General features: G+C 45.3%; 1 protein-coding gene across 2 annotated transcripts in view; it reads right to left on the reverse strand.

Annotated features, from left to right (window-relative positions):
* LOC146042250 (Fc receptor-like protein 5) overlaps window positions 1–18,706 on the reverse strand; it is a 78,823-nt gene that overhangs the window by 15,349 nt on the left and 44,768 nt on the right. The window contains exons 6-9 of one of the 2 annotated variants that reach the window (XM_083162176.1): window positions 16,379–16,618; window positions 14,098–14,427; window positions 11,355–11,471; window positions 1,687–1,711 (exon numbers count right to left, since the gene is read on the reverse strand). In XM_083162176.1, coding sequence (XP_083018302.1) covers window positions 1,687–1,711; window positions 11,355–11,471; window positions 14,098–14,427; window positions 16,379–16,618 — 712 coding nt within the window. The remainder of the gene's footprint in view (window positions 1–1,686; window positions 1,712–11,354; window positions 11,472–14,097; window positions 14,428–16,378; window positions 16,619–18,706) is intronic. The other variant, XR_014463809.1, reaches the window with a different exon arrangement.

Below are 18,706 nucleotides of genomic sequence, written 5' to 3' on the forward strand. Positions count from 1 at the left end.
CTACGTGAACAGAGTGGGCAGCTGACCTCCGTTGATGTAAGCTGTCCGCCCACGGAAGGCAGGAAGCCTCCGTGGGCCGCTGAGCCTCCAAGTCTCCGAGAACGCCCGCAGTGAAGACCTGGACATGCTCATATTCGCAGTTCTACAACATTGGTCCCCGTAGCGATTTCGCAATTTCGCAATCAACTAGAATGACCTCCCCAATCCGGTGTTAGAAGCATGCTTCATTTAGTTGTATTATTTCTTATTGTGTGTTATAGGAATTAACCTTTTTGTAATAATCTGCAATGGTAGATCAAAGAATTGACTATGACAGACCCTCAGCTAAAAAAAAATATATTTAGAATTGAGGCACAATACTAAGGTGGAGATTTATCAGACCTTCTATGGAGGTTTAGGTTCCAGATCCGGCAGCCAGCACCTGATTGGTCACCTGGCAGTTCTGGCAAATACCAGAACGGCTGGTCCAGGCACTCTAGAGAGACCAGAACTGGCTCAGCACTCTGATTGGCTGCCTGGCTTACACAGACACGGGATTGGCCAGGAAGCTGTGAATCCTGGTACTTGCTTGCCCTCCCTGCATAGAGACTCAGGGGAGCAGCAATGCCACGCCCCTGTGATGGTAATGGGTCGATAAGTCGACAGTGGCCGACAGGTCCACACATGAAAACGGATGACATGCTCTACGTCGACATTGACAAAATGTTGTCACACCAAAAAGTCAATGTGCCAACGGTCAACACAAGAAAAGGTCGACACAAGTTCATCATGTTTTTTTTTCTTTAAATGGCTTGTTCTTACTTCATGATCCAAGTGGACATAAAGGGAGAATATAACAGTGTGCCGATGCAGAAAGACACCGTGACCGAACACACAAAGCATTATCCCCGATAAGTCCCAACATCGGGTGATAATTAGGGATAACATCGGGTGATAATTAGGGATAATTAGCCTATTTCAAATGTTGGATACAGCTGCCCTTACCTAGACATGCATGTACCTGCACACCCAACATGGGGGTAATTCAGACCTGGTCGCAAGGGTGGTCATTAATACTGCACATGCGTCCGGGTTGCAGGAAGCATGTGCGAAGCCGTCCTGTGATGAAATCCTGCTACTACAGTATTTCTATATACACGCTGTTTGCAAGGTGATTGACGGGAAGTAGGCATCTGAAAAACGCAGGAGAACACTGGGAGGGCCCGGGAAAACACTAGGCGTGCCTGAGCGTTTTAGGGGGGGGGGGGGGGGTGTTTGATGTCAGCTCCAGACTAGATATGCCTGTTTTCATCACAGCAGCTGAGTAATACCGTTTTTTACAGTGTGAAAGGGGTTAACCCATGTCCCTTTACACAGGACTTCTACCCAGGTCCTGATCAAGGTAGAACACAGGAATTTAAGGATGATTAATCCCTAAATTCCAACCATCTGTCTCCTAATATTTTTTTTTTGAAAGCTCCACGTCTAAAAATGTATTAGGAACCTCATTTTGAATTAATAATATTATATATATAAATAATGACCACAAGTACCATTAGAAATTAAAAAAACAGATATTATTTTACTGATATATATAATACAGATCCACAGACCACACACAGAAAGGCGGCACGCTATATGTGACAAATAGACTCTGCGTTCTCTCTGCACGAGAGAAGTGAGTGTGTTTGTACATAGCAGACTTACCTTAAGCTCTCCGTGTTTTGTTTTTCTGCATGATACAGAAAGGTTAATTAGTTGGACACGGGATTTGGAAACAAGAAGTTGGCAGGAATAATAGATAAGAAACCATCCCTAGTCAAAAGCTGGATAATTATTAACATAGACAGTGACTAGTTGTTATTATCCCCACAGGCTCTACAGTAAAGTACTGTATAATGAAAACAAAATAATGAGGCACTAAACCAACTATTTACCTTTAAATTAAAACCTCATCGCACTACAGGGCATATGTACTGTACTAAGCCTTAGAGAGAGACAAAGTGGGGAGAGATAAAAAACCAACCAATTAGCTCCTGTTATTTTTAAAACTCAGCCTGTAACATGACTGTTAGGAGCTGATTGGCTTGTACTTTGGGTAAAATTTAATATGGTGAGAGACTCAGAAAGTCAGAGATTTGGTAAGAAATCTCCAGGGTTTTTTTTAAAACGGTAATCATTTACACGGCAAAACCAGTTTGATTTTGCCGTGTTAATGATTGCCGCTTTCAAAAAACCCTGGAGATTTCTTACCAATCTCATCCTGTTACATTTCACTCTTTATCTCTCTTCACTTGATCTCTCTATCTGCCCCTTTATACTGCATATACTTTCTGTCAAATAAGTCAAGTTTTATGCTTTTTTTTAGTTTTTTTTTCATATACTTTTATACTTTTTTATAGATTTTCCATTTACTTTTATACTTTTTTATAGTTATTTTTTATATAGTTTGATACTCTTTTTAGACCTTTTTTAATGCACCATTATACTTTAATATAGTTTTTTAAATAGTTTTATAATCTTTTATAGTGTTTGTATATATTTTTATACTTTTTTATAATTTTGTTTATATACTTTAATACTTTTTTATATATTTTTATAGTTCTTTTTTTAAAATATACTTTTATACTTTTTTGTAAAGTTTTTTCCTTAATATAATTTTATACTTGTTATACTGTAGTTCTTTTTAATATACTTTTATACTTTTTTATTGTTCTTTTTTAAATATTATTTTATACTTTTTTAGAGTTCTTTTTTAATATTCTTTTATACTTATTTAGAGTTCTTTTTTAATATTCTTTTATACTTTTTTTTAGAGTTCTTTTTAAAATAACTTGTGGACGTGGAGCTCTATTATTACTAAATAACATAAAACCTCTACACAAAGAAAATATCTGTATCAGCAGGGAACATTGGGCACTGGGCTAGATGGGCTGGGAGAAGATGATCCTTATCTTCTTTCCTAAACATGCAAATAAATATACTGTATGGGCACTGAGCTAATTGTACAGGACAAGATAAGATTATATTTGTTTAGAAAGTATGCAAATTGATTGTATATTCAAGATATAGGACAGAACAGGAAGGGAGCCCGATGTAACAGGAAAATCAGTATTCATGTATTCCCTGGCACTCATCATACCTGCCCTGGCTGTAACGTAAGGTCAGAAGTCTCTTTCCTGAGGGTATATTTACTACAGGTCAATAGTGTTTGATTTTAAACCAATTATATTTCATGTTGGGCTTCCAGGGCTAGAACTCACATTTGCTAACAATTATTTTATTTTTTATTTTTAAATCATCTGTTATTAAATGTGTGTTTTAGCTCTGGATTAAACTCGATTTTAAGCGATCCGAAATCAATACAAAATCCATCGACTAAAATTGGTCTGTATTAAATATGCCTCCTGGCCTCACATGACACAGTGTATAACCTTGATTTAATAATACAAGGCATACTTACTGACCTTTTAAAAAACAGTTACTAGTGGGTCTGCTATCACAGGACCGACTTGTTGGAGGCGCAAGTCGGGCCAGTTCATCGCTGGCGGCTGCACATACACGATTTATCTTATGTGCCGCACGTCTGACCTCTGATTCCAACCTGAGGCGCGCATTGGTCAGAGTGAATGGTAAAACACATGCGATTTGGTTAAATTTCTCGACCCGATCCATTGCAATCAGGTGAAATTGAGCCAAATCACTAGTGTATACACCAGAGTGGGGGACACAGCGCTTATTACTGAATTATCACATTTCTATATTGCTCTATAGATGGAACAAGAATTATTGTAGTGTTTGGTGATAACGTTTCATGCATCCCAAACGAAACTAAACAGATTCCCTGTGCTCCAAATGCAGCAATAAATGCCACTTCATCTGTGTATACAGCAAGCTAGAACCAAGTCTCCAAGTCCTCAAATCCAGGTCTCTGGGATCCGGTCCTTGCAGCTCCTCAACCCCAACATGGTAGCCATCATTATTATATACAAATCCCACAACAATACGATATATTGTTAATTCAGGGCGTTTTCTGTTTTCTGTAGTGTGTCACGTTTTTTTGAGTTGTGTGGTCGACCCTTACGGGCCTTCCATTTCCCCAACGTGCCAAAGCTCTCGCCTTTTGGGGAGAGCTGCGGTCCCCCCGAGGATGACCCCGAGCCGCAAGGCAGAGGGAAGTCCACTGAGGGTCTCTCCAAACCTTCGGGTGTGGGGGACCCACCATCCTAACCCTTCCGGGGGTTGAGGAATGAGGGTCTCTCTAAGCTTCGGCGAAGAGGACCCACCGTTCCCTATTTTCCCCTCTTCGGCCTTATGGTTGAGAGGGGTTAGGGGAAAAACGGGGCCCGTCTCCTTCAGGAGATAAGCCCACTTCGAACGCACGGCCCCCTTTGCACGTGTTTAGGCACAGCACTGGTGGTAGGGAGCACACCTCGGGCTCCTGAGTTTCTTCAAACTCATAAGAGGTGATCAGTGACAAGATACACTAGCAGGAGTAATGTGATGGCGAGTAACAGGATGACACCCAAGCAACTAGGGCTGGTCTCATTTCCTAAAATCTATTCATGGAAATCAGAGCAGAATGCGCAGCATCTACTACATCTACAACACACTAATATGTGTAATAATAGAACATCCTCACTGGTTACTCAGTGTAAGCTAGAACAGCTACAAGAAGTGCAGGGTACACAATCAATAGAGGTGCAGGGCACACAATCAATGGAGGTGCAGGGCACACAATCAATGGAGGTGCAGGGCACACAATCAATGGAGGTGCAGGGCACACAATCATGGAATCTGTAGGGCACACACAGTGGCGGATTCAGGGGAGGGGCACCCGGGCACGTGCCCCCTGTCATTTATTGTAGCTAAGGACCAGGGCTTTCCAACGAGCCTAGCCCCGTGTCTCTAGCCCCCCGGGAACCGGAGATATCGCCTGGCAAACCTGTAACATTTTTTCCCCATAGGATAATATGGGACCCGTCAATTCCGACCCCCACCCGATTCCGACGGCTGCCAGTTCCCGTCCTGGCATCACAGAAGCTTGTGGTTGATTTCATTAAATTCCAAATCGCTGGGCCTTCAATATGATACCAGGATGGTCCAAATTGGTCAATCGGTTCCAGAGATATTGCGTGTAAACCGATTTTTTTATTTTTGAAATGTAATTTCATGGCTGTTCATGTTCTTTGAGGGCAGATTACTCTGGAACCAAACGTTCCAGTTTCACTGGACCAAAATCATTCAAAGCCCACTCAAAAGTTCTTCAATATAATACTTGTCTCATGTAAATGGGTCAGTTGGTTCCGAAGATATAGCCGGTTAAATGAGATAACTGGTTAAAGGGGGGAGGGGTGGTTTCTCTCCCCCTCACACCAGAAAATGCAGGGACTAGGCTGGTGTAAAAGGGGCCAACCTGGGAATGCATTTTCTGGTGTGAAAGGGGTATTATTTCAAAAAGCCGGGACCTGCAGTGCTCTGAATACAGCCAGGCTCTGCCACTGTCAGTGGCTATCACTTCTGCCTGGCGGCGGCTGTCCCCCATTTACCACAAGCATGTATTTCCCCTTGGCAATGAGCATGTAATCCCACATGGCAATGAGCATGGAACCTCTGGCAATGAGCATGGAACCCTTGGCAATGAGCATGAAGAGAAGCAGCACTTATGTAGCATAATTTTTAATAGGCATTATGGTGTTTGGCATAACACATAATGGACATAATGGCTTGTAACTTAATGTGTAATGGATATTATGGTGTAAATGTTTTATGCGAGGCTTTGGTGGACAATGTCCCTGTTTATGAAGTGTATTGTGAATTTTGGCTTAATCTGTGTGGCATTATGTGAATTCTGGCTCAATCCATGTGGCATTATGTGAATTTTGTTTCAATCTGTGTGGCATTATGTGAATTTTGGCTCAATCCATGTGGCATTATGGGAATTTTGGCTCAGTCCGTGTGGCATTATGTGAATTTTTTCCCAATCCATGTGGCATTATGTAAATTTTGGCTCAATCCATGTGGCATTATGTGAATTTTGGCTCAATCCGTATGGCATTTTATGCATTTAGCTCAATCCGTGTGGCATTATGTGAATTTTGGCTCAATCCATGTGGCATTATGGGAATTTTGGCTCAGTCCGTGTGGCATTATGTGAATTTTTTCCCAATCCATTTGGCATTATGTGAATTTTGGCTTAATCCGTGTGTGTTATTATGTAAATTTTGGCTCAATCCATGTGGCATTATGTGAATTTTGACACAATCCATGTGGCATTATTTGAATTTTGTCTCAATCCATGTGGCATTATGTCGATTTTGGCTCATTCCATTTGGCATCATGTGTAAGGGGCAAGTATAATTGGGTCTAGTATTTTGTTTCATAATGTGTAGAAGTTGTATATGGTGTTGACACGCGCCCCTGTTGAGTGGCCACACACCCTTTTCCGGAGCGCGCCTTTTGTCGCCATGGTGAGCCTGCGTACTTTAAATGCAAGGGCCTATTTTTAATTCCATTCCCACCCTCTCCTGCCGCTCTCTTAGCATGTACACTGGCACCACTAACACCGCCCCTCCCCCACCCAAACCCTTTTTTATCATGGTGCCCCCCCTGTCATTTTATCCTGGATCCGCCCCTGGGCACACACAATCAGGGAAGGTGCAGGGCGCACACAATCAGGGAAGGTGCAGGGCGCACACAATCAGGGGAGGTGCAGGATGCTTTGTGGGTGTCCAATTACTCCCAATAAAACATCAGGAGCAAAAGACTTCCTGAGGCAGGTGAAGCAAAATCCATGATAAGCCCCCGGCTTAATGGAGCTCATAGCTCAATGGCCACCCCCAGTGTGGCCATTTTCCTGCGATAACCAATCAGGGATAATAGAATACCGCCCTTTGAGTAGCAATTTATAAAGTAATACTAAAGGCCCCCCATACACTATGCGATTTTCGGCCGATTTCATCCGATTCCGGCCCTTTGGGCCGATAAATCGGGTGAAATCAGCCCAAAATCGCATGTGTTTGACATCTGATCTGATGCGCGGTCCCGCACGCACGCATCGGATCGGATCACGGCGTCAGACCTACAGAACATAAGATATATCGGAATCTGAGCCATCATGGGTGCTTTTTAGCACCCACGATGTTCAGATCCGATATATCTTTATATACAGCCCCCCTGTCTTACTAGCAGCGCCCCCCCACGCATTGACGGCTCCCTGCGGAGGTAGTGCAGGCGGGGACCGCAGGCGTCGCAGAGCAGAGACCGTCGGCGCGGCGGGAGAATAGGAAGAAATCCTATTCAAAAGACCGGGCGGTCTGAGCTCTCAGCCAATCAGCGACTGCCCAGTCTTTTGAATAAGATTTCTTTCTATTCTCCCGCTGCACCGACAGTCTCTGCTCTGTGACGCCTGTGGTCCCCGCCTGCACTACCTCCGCAGGGGGCCGGGAGGGGGGGGGGGCGCTGCTAGTAAGACAGGGGGCGCTGCGGGGGCCACAGAGTTGGCAGTAACAGAGCCGGGCAGGAAAAGCTGTCAGCGCTGGAAAAAAAAAAGCCCATACAATGAATGGGCAGCCTGTGATTGGCTGAGCCCTCTCTCAGCCAGTCAGCAAGTGGCTGAGAGAGCGCTCAGCCAATCACAGGCTGCTCATTCATTGTATGGGCTTTTTTTTCCAGCACTGACAGCTCCCGCCGCCCCCTGCCCAGCTCTGTCACTGTCCCCCGCAGCGTCCCCTGCCTTAGCAGCGCCCCCCACCAGCAGCCCTGTTCTGCAGCCCCCCCTGCTCCCCGGGTTTACATGTGATAAATCGAGACAATTTATCACATGTAAAAAATGGCACATCAAGTGCCAATCTTATCAAGCTCCGCCGGGGAGCTGCTGGGGAAGCTCAGGGGGAAGTAGGGGGTGACTTGTCCTCAGGACAAGTCGCCCTAGTGTATGGGGGCCTTAAGGTGCAGTACTGTGTGTCTCAGAGGAGGAGCACAGGGAAACGGATGTCTAATCAAGGGACCAGGGATAAGGTCACCAAGAGCCTATATCACGGTCACAAGTTATAAGTAGTCACATCATAACATAAAGGGAGATTTAACACTTGGAGAGCAATACTGTGAATTACAGTACGAACCAATCAGCTCTTGGCATTTTTCAAATGCAGGGGGGTCAGGATGGGGTTGTGCACTAGGCTCCCAGAGGTTTTGGTAGTGAAGAGGTGACTCCAATAACTATTGTAGGCGTGGCATGCGTGGCCCAATACCAACTAGTTCTACAGAGTTCTCCCTCTCTATTGGCTGCTTCCAAAGTCAGACGCGATACAATAAAGTTAGTGGAGAGGAGAGAAGACTCTTGTTTTGGGCTCTTATGAATTGTTGTAATATATAATACAGAACTTTTAATTCCATTCTTTAACCACAGTCTGCAAAATGACAGTTAGGGGCTGACTGGTTAGTACTTTCTACTTCATCTCTCTCCTCGCTTTAATTCATCTCGCCCACAAACAGATGCACAGTGGGAAATGTCTAGAAACCCAGTGTCTCCCATGACCGCTGATGGGGTGGATTACCATGGATGGTTCCCTCCTCCCCCTCCTCCTCCTCCTCCTGCTGCTGCTGAAGGGACGCTCAGACCCCTCTCGGATCCTGACACGAATACAGGGAGTGTTTAATTTAATACTATCTTGGATTGACAATGAATATATATAGGGCAGGGGCAGGGGGGATGGGTCATAGGGCCGACAGTATGACGGTCGACATACATTAGGTCGACCACTATTGGTAAACAGGGCTTAGGTCGACACATAAAATACTGTAGTTAATCAGGCCTAAGGTCAACAGGGTCGCAAGGTTGACACAAGCATTAGGTAGACAATGGGAAGGTCAACAGTCAAAAGGTCGACCTGCGTTTTTCACGTTTTTTGTGTCCTGAGTGTCGAAGTAAGTCGACATAGACGCCGCATCAGTGTACCGCGTCCCCACGCCTGGCTCTTTGCACTCGGCACACTATTCTATTCTCCCTCCTTAAAGAAACGTGAAAAAGTAATGTCAACCTTCCGACCCTGGCATGTCGACCTATTTCATACGTCAACCTAAGCCCTGTTGACCTTTAGTGGTCGACCTAATGTAAGGGTGCGCCCCCCCCACCACCATAGCATACGTTAACCCCAGTGGCATAACTACGGATCCGCAGTCCTAGCGTTGGGTGGGGGGAGCAGGCACCACCAGTGCGCAGGGTCACGGAGCTCACAGAGGCTGGCAGGAGTCCTGGGTCAGGAGTCGGCAGCAGCAGCAGCCAGTAAGATACGCACGCAGACTGCTCTATCTGGCTGTCTGTGTGAGGCCTCACAGAGGCAGCCAGAGAGCGCCCCTTTCCACCCTGCCCTCCGCTCCCCCTTCCACCCTGCCCGCCGCTCCCCCTTCCACCCTGCCCGCCGCTCCCCCTTCCACCTGGCCAGCACTCCCCCTCCCTCACTGCTTCTTGTAGAGAGCAGGATGCTCTCCTCCCGGGCCTGACAGATTACAGTGGCGCAGGTACTGTTTATTCTTAACCCACCACAACATACCAACATACAGTACTTATGATCTAAATTTCCAATGTTGGCATTGAGAGTGACATTGGTATGACGGTGTTGTTCCCTTAAATCTGGATTTCGGCATCAGGATTTCGACTGTCGACTTCCCAACTGCCGGCATAGTAACTGCTTGCCGGCATAGTAACTGCTTGCCGGCATAGTAACTGCTTGCCGGCATAGTAACTGCTTGCCGGCATAGTAACTTCTTGCCGGCATAGTAACTTCTTGCCGGCATAGTAACTGCTTGCCGGCATAATAACTGCTTGCCGGCATAGTAACTGCTTGCCGGCATAGTAACTGCTTGCCGGCATAGTAACTGCTTGCCGGCATAGTAACTTCTTGCCGGCATAGTAACTGCTTGCCGGCATAGTAACTGTTTGTTAATGGATATTTTGCGAGATGCCTGAAAATTTTGCAATTCTCACAATAAACTATGAAATAATAGTTACAAGATGTTACAGTAACTTAAAAGTCTACAGTCTCTACTCTCTACACAAAAGAGTTATTGCATGAAAACTGCCTTGTTTGCATTGTAAGGCTTCCAAATAAAATATTGAAAAGCGTTACAAATACCAGGAAGGGCACAGAAGGGCGTTTTATCAGCCTCGCTGGCATCAAGTATAGATACTGAAGGCAGGCTGGGTGGTGAGTGGAAATGTGTTTTATAGGTCAGGGCTAATAAAAAAAATACTGGGAAAAAGAGAAAAGAGGTGATAATAAAATAGGGCACAAATAACAGAAACACATACGTGAATCTCAGCCCTGCCAAGTTCAGATAGCACTAGTATTAGTGTAAAGTAAGAGAAACAACAAACACTGCAGTAACGTACTGTATAAACGGACACGTTACACAGATGATGTCCGGCACAGGTTCTCAAACTTGGTCCTCAGGATCCCACACAGTTCATGTTTCCCCATAGTTACCTCCCCTCCTGCATTCTGCAGGAGACTTCCTGATATAGCAGCAATCTCCCTCTCTCCCTCATTAGTCTAGCAATCTCCCTCATGTCACCTAGCCCACATTACACTGTTACATCATAGTTACCTCCCCTCCTGCATTCTGCAGGAGACTCCCTGACATAGCAGCAATCTCCCTCTCTCCCTCATTAGTCTAGCAATCTCCCTCATGTCACCTAGTCCACATTACATTGTTACATGATAGTTACGTCCCCTCTTGCATTCTGCAGGAAACTCCCTGACATAGCAGCAATCTCCCTCTCTCTCTCATTAGTCTAGCAATCTCCCTCATGTCACCTAGTCCACATTACATTGTTACATGATAGTTACCTCCCCTCTTGCATTCTGCAGGAGACTCCCTGACATAACAGCAATCTCCTTCTCTCCCTCATTAGTCTAGTAATTTCCCTCATGTCACCTAGCCCACATTACACTGTAGTTTAAAAGGTCACCTGCCGGGAGACCTGTGCGGGGTCCTAAAGACCAGGGGGAGTTGTTTCAGTGCATGATAAATATCACTAATACATTTACCCCCCGAGGACACCACCCAACTGCATAAAAATTGGGATTGCGTTAATTTCTGAATCCTAAATCCAGACACAGAAAACTAGTAAATAATTGCTGCTGTTTGCCAGCGGTGTGTAGTCACTAGGTGCACCTAATGCTGTCACTATGAGGAACGCTGCTGGAGGGGGTTATTCGATATATTTTTGTATATTTTTGCATTGCCCTCCAAGTATATAGGATCCAGAAGTCCTGCATAATAGATCCATGCCTGTACAGCTACATTATCTACACGTTATATCAGGTGCTTTGGAAATAAGGATATGTTATAAGCATGTCACAAACACTTACTTTTCCTGAATATGAAGAACAATATAATGAGGATTATGGCCACTGCAGCGAGCACTCCGATGACGATCCCAACTATCGCACCGGTATCCAGTCCGCTGGGGAGTGCGGGAGCCACTGCTGTAAAGCAAACGGAACGTCATCAAATTTTGTAACGGTTTGTTAAAAAGAAAAAAAAAGCAACAAGTCCTGCAGAGCCTTATACACACCAGATGGATTATACTGTAGAGAAATGTTCATCTGTGACTGTAAATAGTCCTTAAACTGCATACACATGGGGCCTAATTCAGAGCTGTTCGCTAGGCAGCGTATATGCGCAAGCGGATAAACGCCGCCCCCCGCTACCCAAATCTGCTCACTAGCATACAGGAGAAAAATCATTCGATAATCGCTCAACATAGAATGATTTTTATCCCCTTCTATATACAGTAGTCAAAATCGGAAAAAAGTTATCACAAATTGCACCGTGTGTATACAGCTTGCGGTGTACAGCACCGCGAGATCGGCATTGCACGAAAAAATATACTGGTCTGGCAGGTCAATTTGAACTATACTGTGTACAGTATAGTGTTCTAGTATAGTCAAAATCAGCCATAGTCAAAATCTCAAGTAAATATAGTCAAAATTGTATAGATTTGGGCTCCGAGATGTTCAAGGGAAATCGCATAAACCATAGGTCCATAGATAAAATCTCCCCATGTGTATGCACCTATAAGAAGGCTGGCAGTCAAAGAGGTCTGGTGAGGTCAAGGAAATACGTCACGCAGTCCTTGGCTTCGTTGCGTTTGGGAAATGGGTTCGACAAAACCTCATATTCCTGAACGCCGGCCACCTCTGCCCATGTCCCTCCCTTGTAATGCCGATCAGAGCCAGTGGTCTCACCAGAGGACCCTGGCCCTGGCAGATCGCTCAGCACACATTGCTGTGCAGCGCTGTGTGCTGAGCGCTCTACCAACGCTCAGAACGCTCAGCAAATGTCCCCATGTGTATACATGTATCTTGTCACATGAAATACATTCAGGACTGATTATATTATTTGCTCTGGATGATTACATCCTTCTACTAACACTAGGAGGAGAACAATACATATTGTAATCTGCTGTTCTAACCCATTACATGATAATATCCAAATACAGTAGCTTTACCCCTGTTCCACAACATACTGTACAGCATAACTCCCAACTGTCCCCATAAAAGCAGGACAGTTCTGCTGACTAAAGACTCTCCCGCTGTCTCGGTCGCTGAACGGTCGCAGTGTCCCACACGGAATGGAGTGGATCTGGTTGGGAGAGCCGGTGTTCACCGCTGATCTGCTCGGCAAGGCAACTGGTGATCATTGAAAAGTTGCTGTGCGCATGTAAAGCTACTGTGATGTATCGCTGCAGTGTATGGCCATCCAATCCCCTTTGAGCCGCCCAGGTCAAAGGGCCCCTTATAATGGGGATTTCTTCCCCATGATATCTATACACTGAGCTCTGCTTTCAGTGACAGCTCAACCAATCAGGGGAGCACTGCATGCATGGCACCCTCTGATTGGCTGGTGGGTCCTTGAAATAAAGAACAAGATGGTAGCGATATAACACTTCCCCTCCCAGCGCTATTGATGATGTAAAGGATTATATGTGATATTTCCTTAATATTTTCCAAACATGGTAGGAAGTTAGTGAAAGGACTCCCTATTTAAGATAAATGGACAAAAGGAGAAAAAGCAACCTCTGCGCTGATGCAATAAGTATATATAAGGAGTATATCTGTTTAGAGTTTATATGTGCTCTGCACGTATAGCGACTCAGGAGCCTGCGCTTTACATAAATTCAATTCATTAATATAGTACACATATATTTAATAAATATTTTGTAAGGCGGGATTTCACTGGAGTATGGCAGCGGCTTAACGATCAGGTCTGCACCTGTTACATCTGCCCCACCTGCAGCGCAGTATGGTTTGGCCCAGTTTGCGTTTTTTTGGCTTCACTGACAAACATGAATAAAGGCCCTTACTTTGCACCTAGGGCCTGATTCAGGATCAATCGGTCCCTGGAACGAATACGCCAAGGAACGTTTGATCCTGATTGTGCGAATCTGCGCATGCGCGTATTTGAGCATGGGACGGGCCGCTGTACAAATGCCTTCGGCGACTTTCACAGTTACCAAGGCATTCGCTCGGGAAGGGGAGGGCAGATGGAAATATAGGTCAGTTTTGACTGACTTCTATTTCCGAAGGGTAAAGAAAATAATTTCTCTCCGCTATGGCCTCATGCAAGGGGATTCAGCAGCGGGGGTGGGGGTGCATGTCTGGCCGGGCGGCACTTATGGGTTAGATCAGGGGTGGGGAACCTTAGGCCCGGGGGCCGTATGCCACCCCCGTAGCCGGTCTGAGTGCCCCGTCCACCCACTCTGCGCTTTGCCGGGAGTCAAGTACAGGGGAATTCTCGCAAGAGGTTGATAGTTCTCGCGACATTCCTCTTAATCAACAGCAGCCGGAGACTGTCAGTCCTATTCAGCAGCAGCCGCCGGAGCGTGGGGCGGCTGCAGCAGGACAATTTGTAAGAGAAATTTTGACATATGGCCCCCGAAGGATTTTTTTCCCCCATACAAACGTCCCTTGGCACAAAAAAGGTCCCCCACCTCTGGGTTGGATAAACAGCTTATGAATCACCCCCTAATGCAGCTTTGCCATTGACTATGGAGCCCATTTAATAACATCATGTAATTTTTTGACACCCGACTTAATTGAGTTACTGTACCTTTTGCTGTCACATTGAGTGTAAAGATGAAGGTGGCGTTTCCAATAAAATTGTTGGCTCTGCATTCGTATTTCCCACTTTCTTCAACAGTCACATCGGAGATGTGGAGACTGGATGTGTCGTTAGAAGAGATCACTGAGAATTTACCTCCATTTGGTACAGGAGTGTGATTTGCAAAGTACCAGAAGAACTTAGCAGGGAGGACCTGCAGTGCTTGAGCGCTGGTTCGGGACTGGGGTCCAGCTGTCAGAGTCACTGTCATTACTGCCGGCTGCCCCTCTTCCACTCTAGTGATTTCATTATTGTCATGTTTTGGAGCCTCTGGGGCAACTGATGGAATTAAATCACAATGAACAGTTCCAATTAGTGCAATCAAAAGCAATCAATGAAATCTCAGTTTCATGTCTATAATGAACAATAGCGGTGAATGGGTTACTGTGTGTTGCATTCTGTGATTGGTCGATTCTATACTCTCTGAATAGCACATTTAAGAGGCAAACTGAATTTTTCGGCGTTTGCTTAAAAATGTCCAAATGCAATAAAATAAAAAGCAACATTCATCAACTATAGGTGGGAATACACACATAGCCGGATTAAGGGGGGGGGACGCAGGTGATACTGTAACCCGGGCCCCCTAGCTGGAGCAAACTGACATCACTAGCACTCCCTTTTGTGCAGCAGCAGATTCAGCCAGCCAGAATGCAAGCAGGGAAATATGCAGTGCAGGCACATGTGTGTGTTCCACGGGGGACCCGGTGATGTCACTGAATGATATCGTTAACAATATTGTTCATTTTACAGCACAGCCGATATATCGGCAGCACCGGATATCGTATAGTGTTTACACGGCTTATGAAAGGAAGGGTTTCTTCTATAAGATATACAGTAGTTATACATCTGAGTGTTCTGTAATACCGATCTGATGACCCGATTCTGAGAGGAGCACTGCTGGGACCGCATTACCGTCTTCTGCCATAGGTGTGTGTGCAGCTTTAAGTATAACCCCTATCCTGCAGGCAGCAGAATGTGCAAGGGCTCGGACAACCCACTATATGCATCCGTAGCTGCCATAACCACGGATCAGGGGTAAATCTACTAAGATGGGAGTGCTATTGCATACCCTCCAACATGACCCATTCCATTAGGTACAAAATGCTCTGTTCCTGGACTTCCCTGCCAGTGGCAGTTGCAGATTTGGGACAGTCCAATATTCAAAAAAAGGGAGACACACCTACTGCCACTCCAAAAGTCATTGTCCTGGACTCACTGGCAGTTGATGTGAACCCCCTCTTTGATTTTTGGACTGTGCTGGAGTCCAACCTCTGTAACTGTCACTGACAGGGAAGTCCAGGAACAGAGCATTTTGTACCTAATGGAATGGGTCATGTTGGAGGGTATGCTATTGAAGATGTTAGGTTGCCCATAGCAACCTTTCAGATCCTATTATCTTCTGGAAGGCGCTAAGTAAACAGGAAGTAGACTCTGATTGGTTTCTATGAGCAACAGCCCAACTTCAATAGAACTGCCATCTTAGAAAATGTATCCCTCAGAGTCAATCGCAGGATTTCTAAAATGGGGTTTTCATGTGCAGGGGCGTATTAGCAAAATAAGCCATAGGGAATATCCCCGGTGGGCCGACCTGCCTGGGGCCGGGTCAGGGTAGAGGGGCGGGTGGTATGCTGGTGTGTGTGTGTTAGGGGGTAGAAGGTGGCAGGCTGGCAATGTGGGCATTTAAGAACAGGAGCGCCAACAGGTCAGCTGGGCCCCAGTAAAATGGAGGAGGCATGGCCACTGGTTGGGGCCTCCAGGAGGGGTGTGGCCATGCTGAAAAAATAAACAAGAGGGAGAGAGAGGACAGGCTGCCATGATCTTCCTCTGGGTAGAACATTGCCTGATGTACGAGGAAATGACTCTACTGGGCAGAGATCCGAGCTGAGTGATTGTGTACAAGGAAGGGTGGTAGGAGATGTGTGGGTTCACTACGGGTTCTGGAGGAGCAGCTGTGACATATGAGACAGCCATGCGATAGCAGTGGGCAGAGGGGCAGCAGGATGGGGAAGCCACGGAGGGTAGGTCACATCCGATGGAACTGTAGTGGATGAGTAGAGGGAACTTGGGCTCGGTGGTTCTTTCCAATGACAGTAATGTAACTGTAATAGTGAATTATTATAGCGGATGACCTTGTTGTCTTCCTCGCTGCTTTGTGCTAATGTAATATCACAGTCCCTGCAGGTGGCTATATAATGGAGCAGTACAATTACATATTACAAGGTTGGCTTACCTAATTGCAAACTACAGCTGTTGGTTCTCCCCATCTGATCCCCCAGGCAGGTCAGATTAGATCCTTGGACATTACTCTCTAAAGTCAAGTTCCTGCTCACTTGGTTTCGACTGGTCTCTGTTGTGTTACTAAATATCATGGTCACGTTGGCTGGAGGTTCCCCTCCCGGCCAGGAGCAGGTGAGCTGGAGACGCTGGCTGTAAGGTTGTGCGAGACATTGAATGCCCTCTGCTGGGCGCCCTGCGAGAAGAAATGAAGGAGAGCAATTAGTATACTGAGATTTAAATACAGTTATTTGACCTTCTGCATTATTAGATATCTGTGCCCGGGCTCGGGGGTGCGCATTGTACATTATTATTACTAACTGAGCCTCTAGCTCAGGCGTGTCCAACCTGCGGCCCTCCAGCTGTTGTGAAACTACACATCCCAGCATGCCTTGCCATAGTTCTAGCATTCCCTAATAGTAAAACTGTGGCAAGGCATGATGGGATGTGTAGTTTCACAACAGCTGGAGGGCCACAGTTTGGATATACCCACTCTTGATGATATCTGCTCTCCTCTATACATTTTATGGTAGTGTCAAAATGCAGATTTTTCATCAGCGATTCTATCAGAATAAATGACCCTGTGAAATCACCCACTCGCCAGCGTTAATCAGTGATTTATTGATACCCTTAACCTCAATACTTAGAGTAATGTTTTTTTATCTGCAGATCATTTACTTGTAATAATAAACTCAGTGGTTTCCAAATGTGAAAGATTTTAGGGTTCAAATGTCACCGGCATAACACATAGATAACTCTACCCTCCAAGTGATTGATTGCTTTGGTCTGGAATGTCTCTGGTCTAGAAGAGTCTTCTCTGGCGTCAGACCTTCGTCTACTTCTAAACCAGGCATGTCCAACGTTGGCCCTCCAGATGTTTTGAAACTACACATCCCAGCATGCTTTGCCACAGTGTTGCTATTAGAGAATGCTAAAACTATTGCAAAGCATGCTGGGATGTGTAGTTTCAAAACATCTGGAGGGCCAACGTTGGACATGCCTGTTCTAAACTATGACGCTCACAATAATTATAATTCCTAAAGGCATGGCTATCGTGCGGCTTGGTTTTGTTAGAGGGGGTTGACCTTTTGAGTGTCGACCAGGCCCATGTCAACCTTAAGCACATGTGGACCTAAGGTAAGTAGACCATTCTTAGGTGTTGTCATGGACCAATAGTGGTCGTTCCTCATGGCTGTCAACCTAGACATTGTCCACCCAGGAAACAGATACCATTCAGATTCATGTCCTACTGTCCCTGTCTTGTCAGGTATGGGTCATTGGGTCGACCACTGGAAGGCCAGGACATGGATGGAAGCATTAGGTTGACAGTCAAAAGGGTGACATGGGTTTGTCAATGTTTTTGTCCAGAACGTCGACATAGTCGACATGGACACCGTTGGTACACTATTCTATTCTTCCTCCGCACCCTAGTGTATAGTAGGGCATGAAATACCGCCTGTCGGCTCAAAAAAAAGTGAAAAACCATTGTCGACAAAATGCTTGTGTCAACCTTCCATCAATGTTGACCTTCAGTGGTGAACCAATGCATTTTGACAGTTGTGTGTCGACCTAACTGTCTTGTCCTATGATGCTACTGTGCAGACCATCTCCATTCACACAATTACTACTACGGGAAGAGGAAGACCACTGTACATTTCTGAACCAGGGATCTAGATAAGGACAGGTGAGGCTTTAGGTGAGATGTACTAAGCCTTGGAGAGTTATAAATTGAAGAGAGATAAAGGAAACTATTTAATAAGTGATAAAAAGCGGGCAGAGAGAAAAGCACCAGCCAGTCAGCTCCTAACTGCCATGTTAGCAGATATTCTTTAAAATGACAGTTACGAGCCAATTGGTTCATACTTTATCCCTCTCCACTTATCACTCTGTAAGGCTTAGTACATTTGTCCGTTTATATGGTGCTCCTTTGTCAATTCTTTTTTTACTTCATATCAGAACCTTTATTGATAAGCGCTTTATCCCAATCTAAAATCCCAGGTTGTAGGTTCCTCTCCCAGTGCCCTCTCCGTAAGGGTCACCAAATACTGCCTTTAATAAATAACACAAATATATCCAACAGATTCTGTAGCCAATGAAATAAATCCCATCTGCATTATGCTACATAGACACTTATTATTAACCACCTTCCACAAATGTTTCACTTTTACTAATTGGTGTAATTAGTTACTCAGTTCAGACGTAGGGTTCCTCGGCTCGGCCTAGCGAGGCGAAACTCCAAATGTTAAGTTATTTAGTATACAGTAGGTTGAACTCGATGGACAAA

This window comes from Crinia signifera, chromosome 19, assembly GCF_055691185.1.
Source record: "Crinia signifera chromosome 19, ASM5569118v1, whole genome shotgun sequence".
In the NCBI taxonomy this organism is placed as follows: Eukaryota; Metazoa; Chordata; class Amphibia; order Anura; family Myobatrachidae; genus Crinia; species Crinia signifera.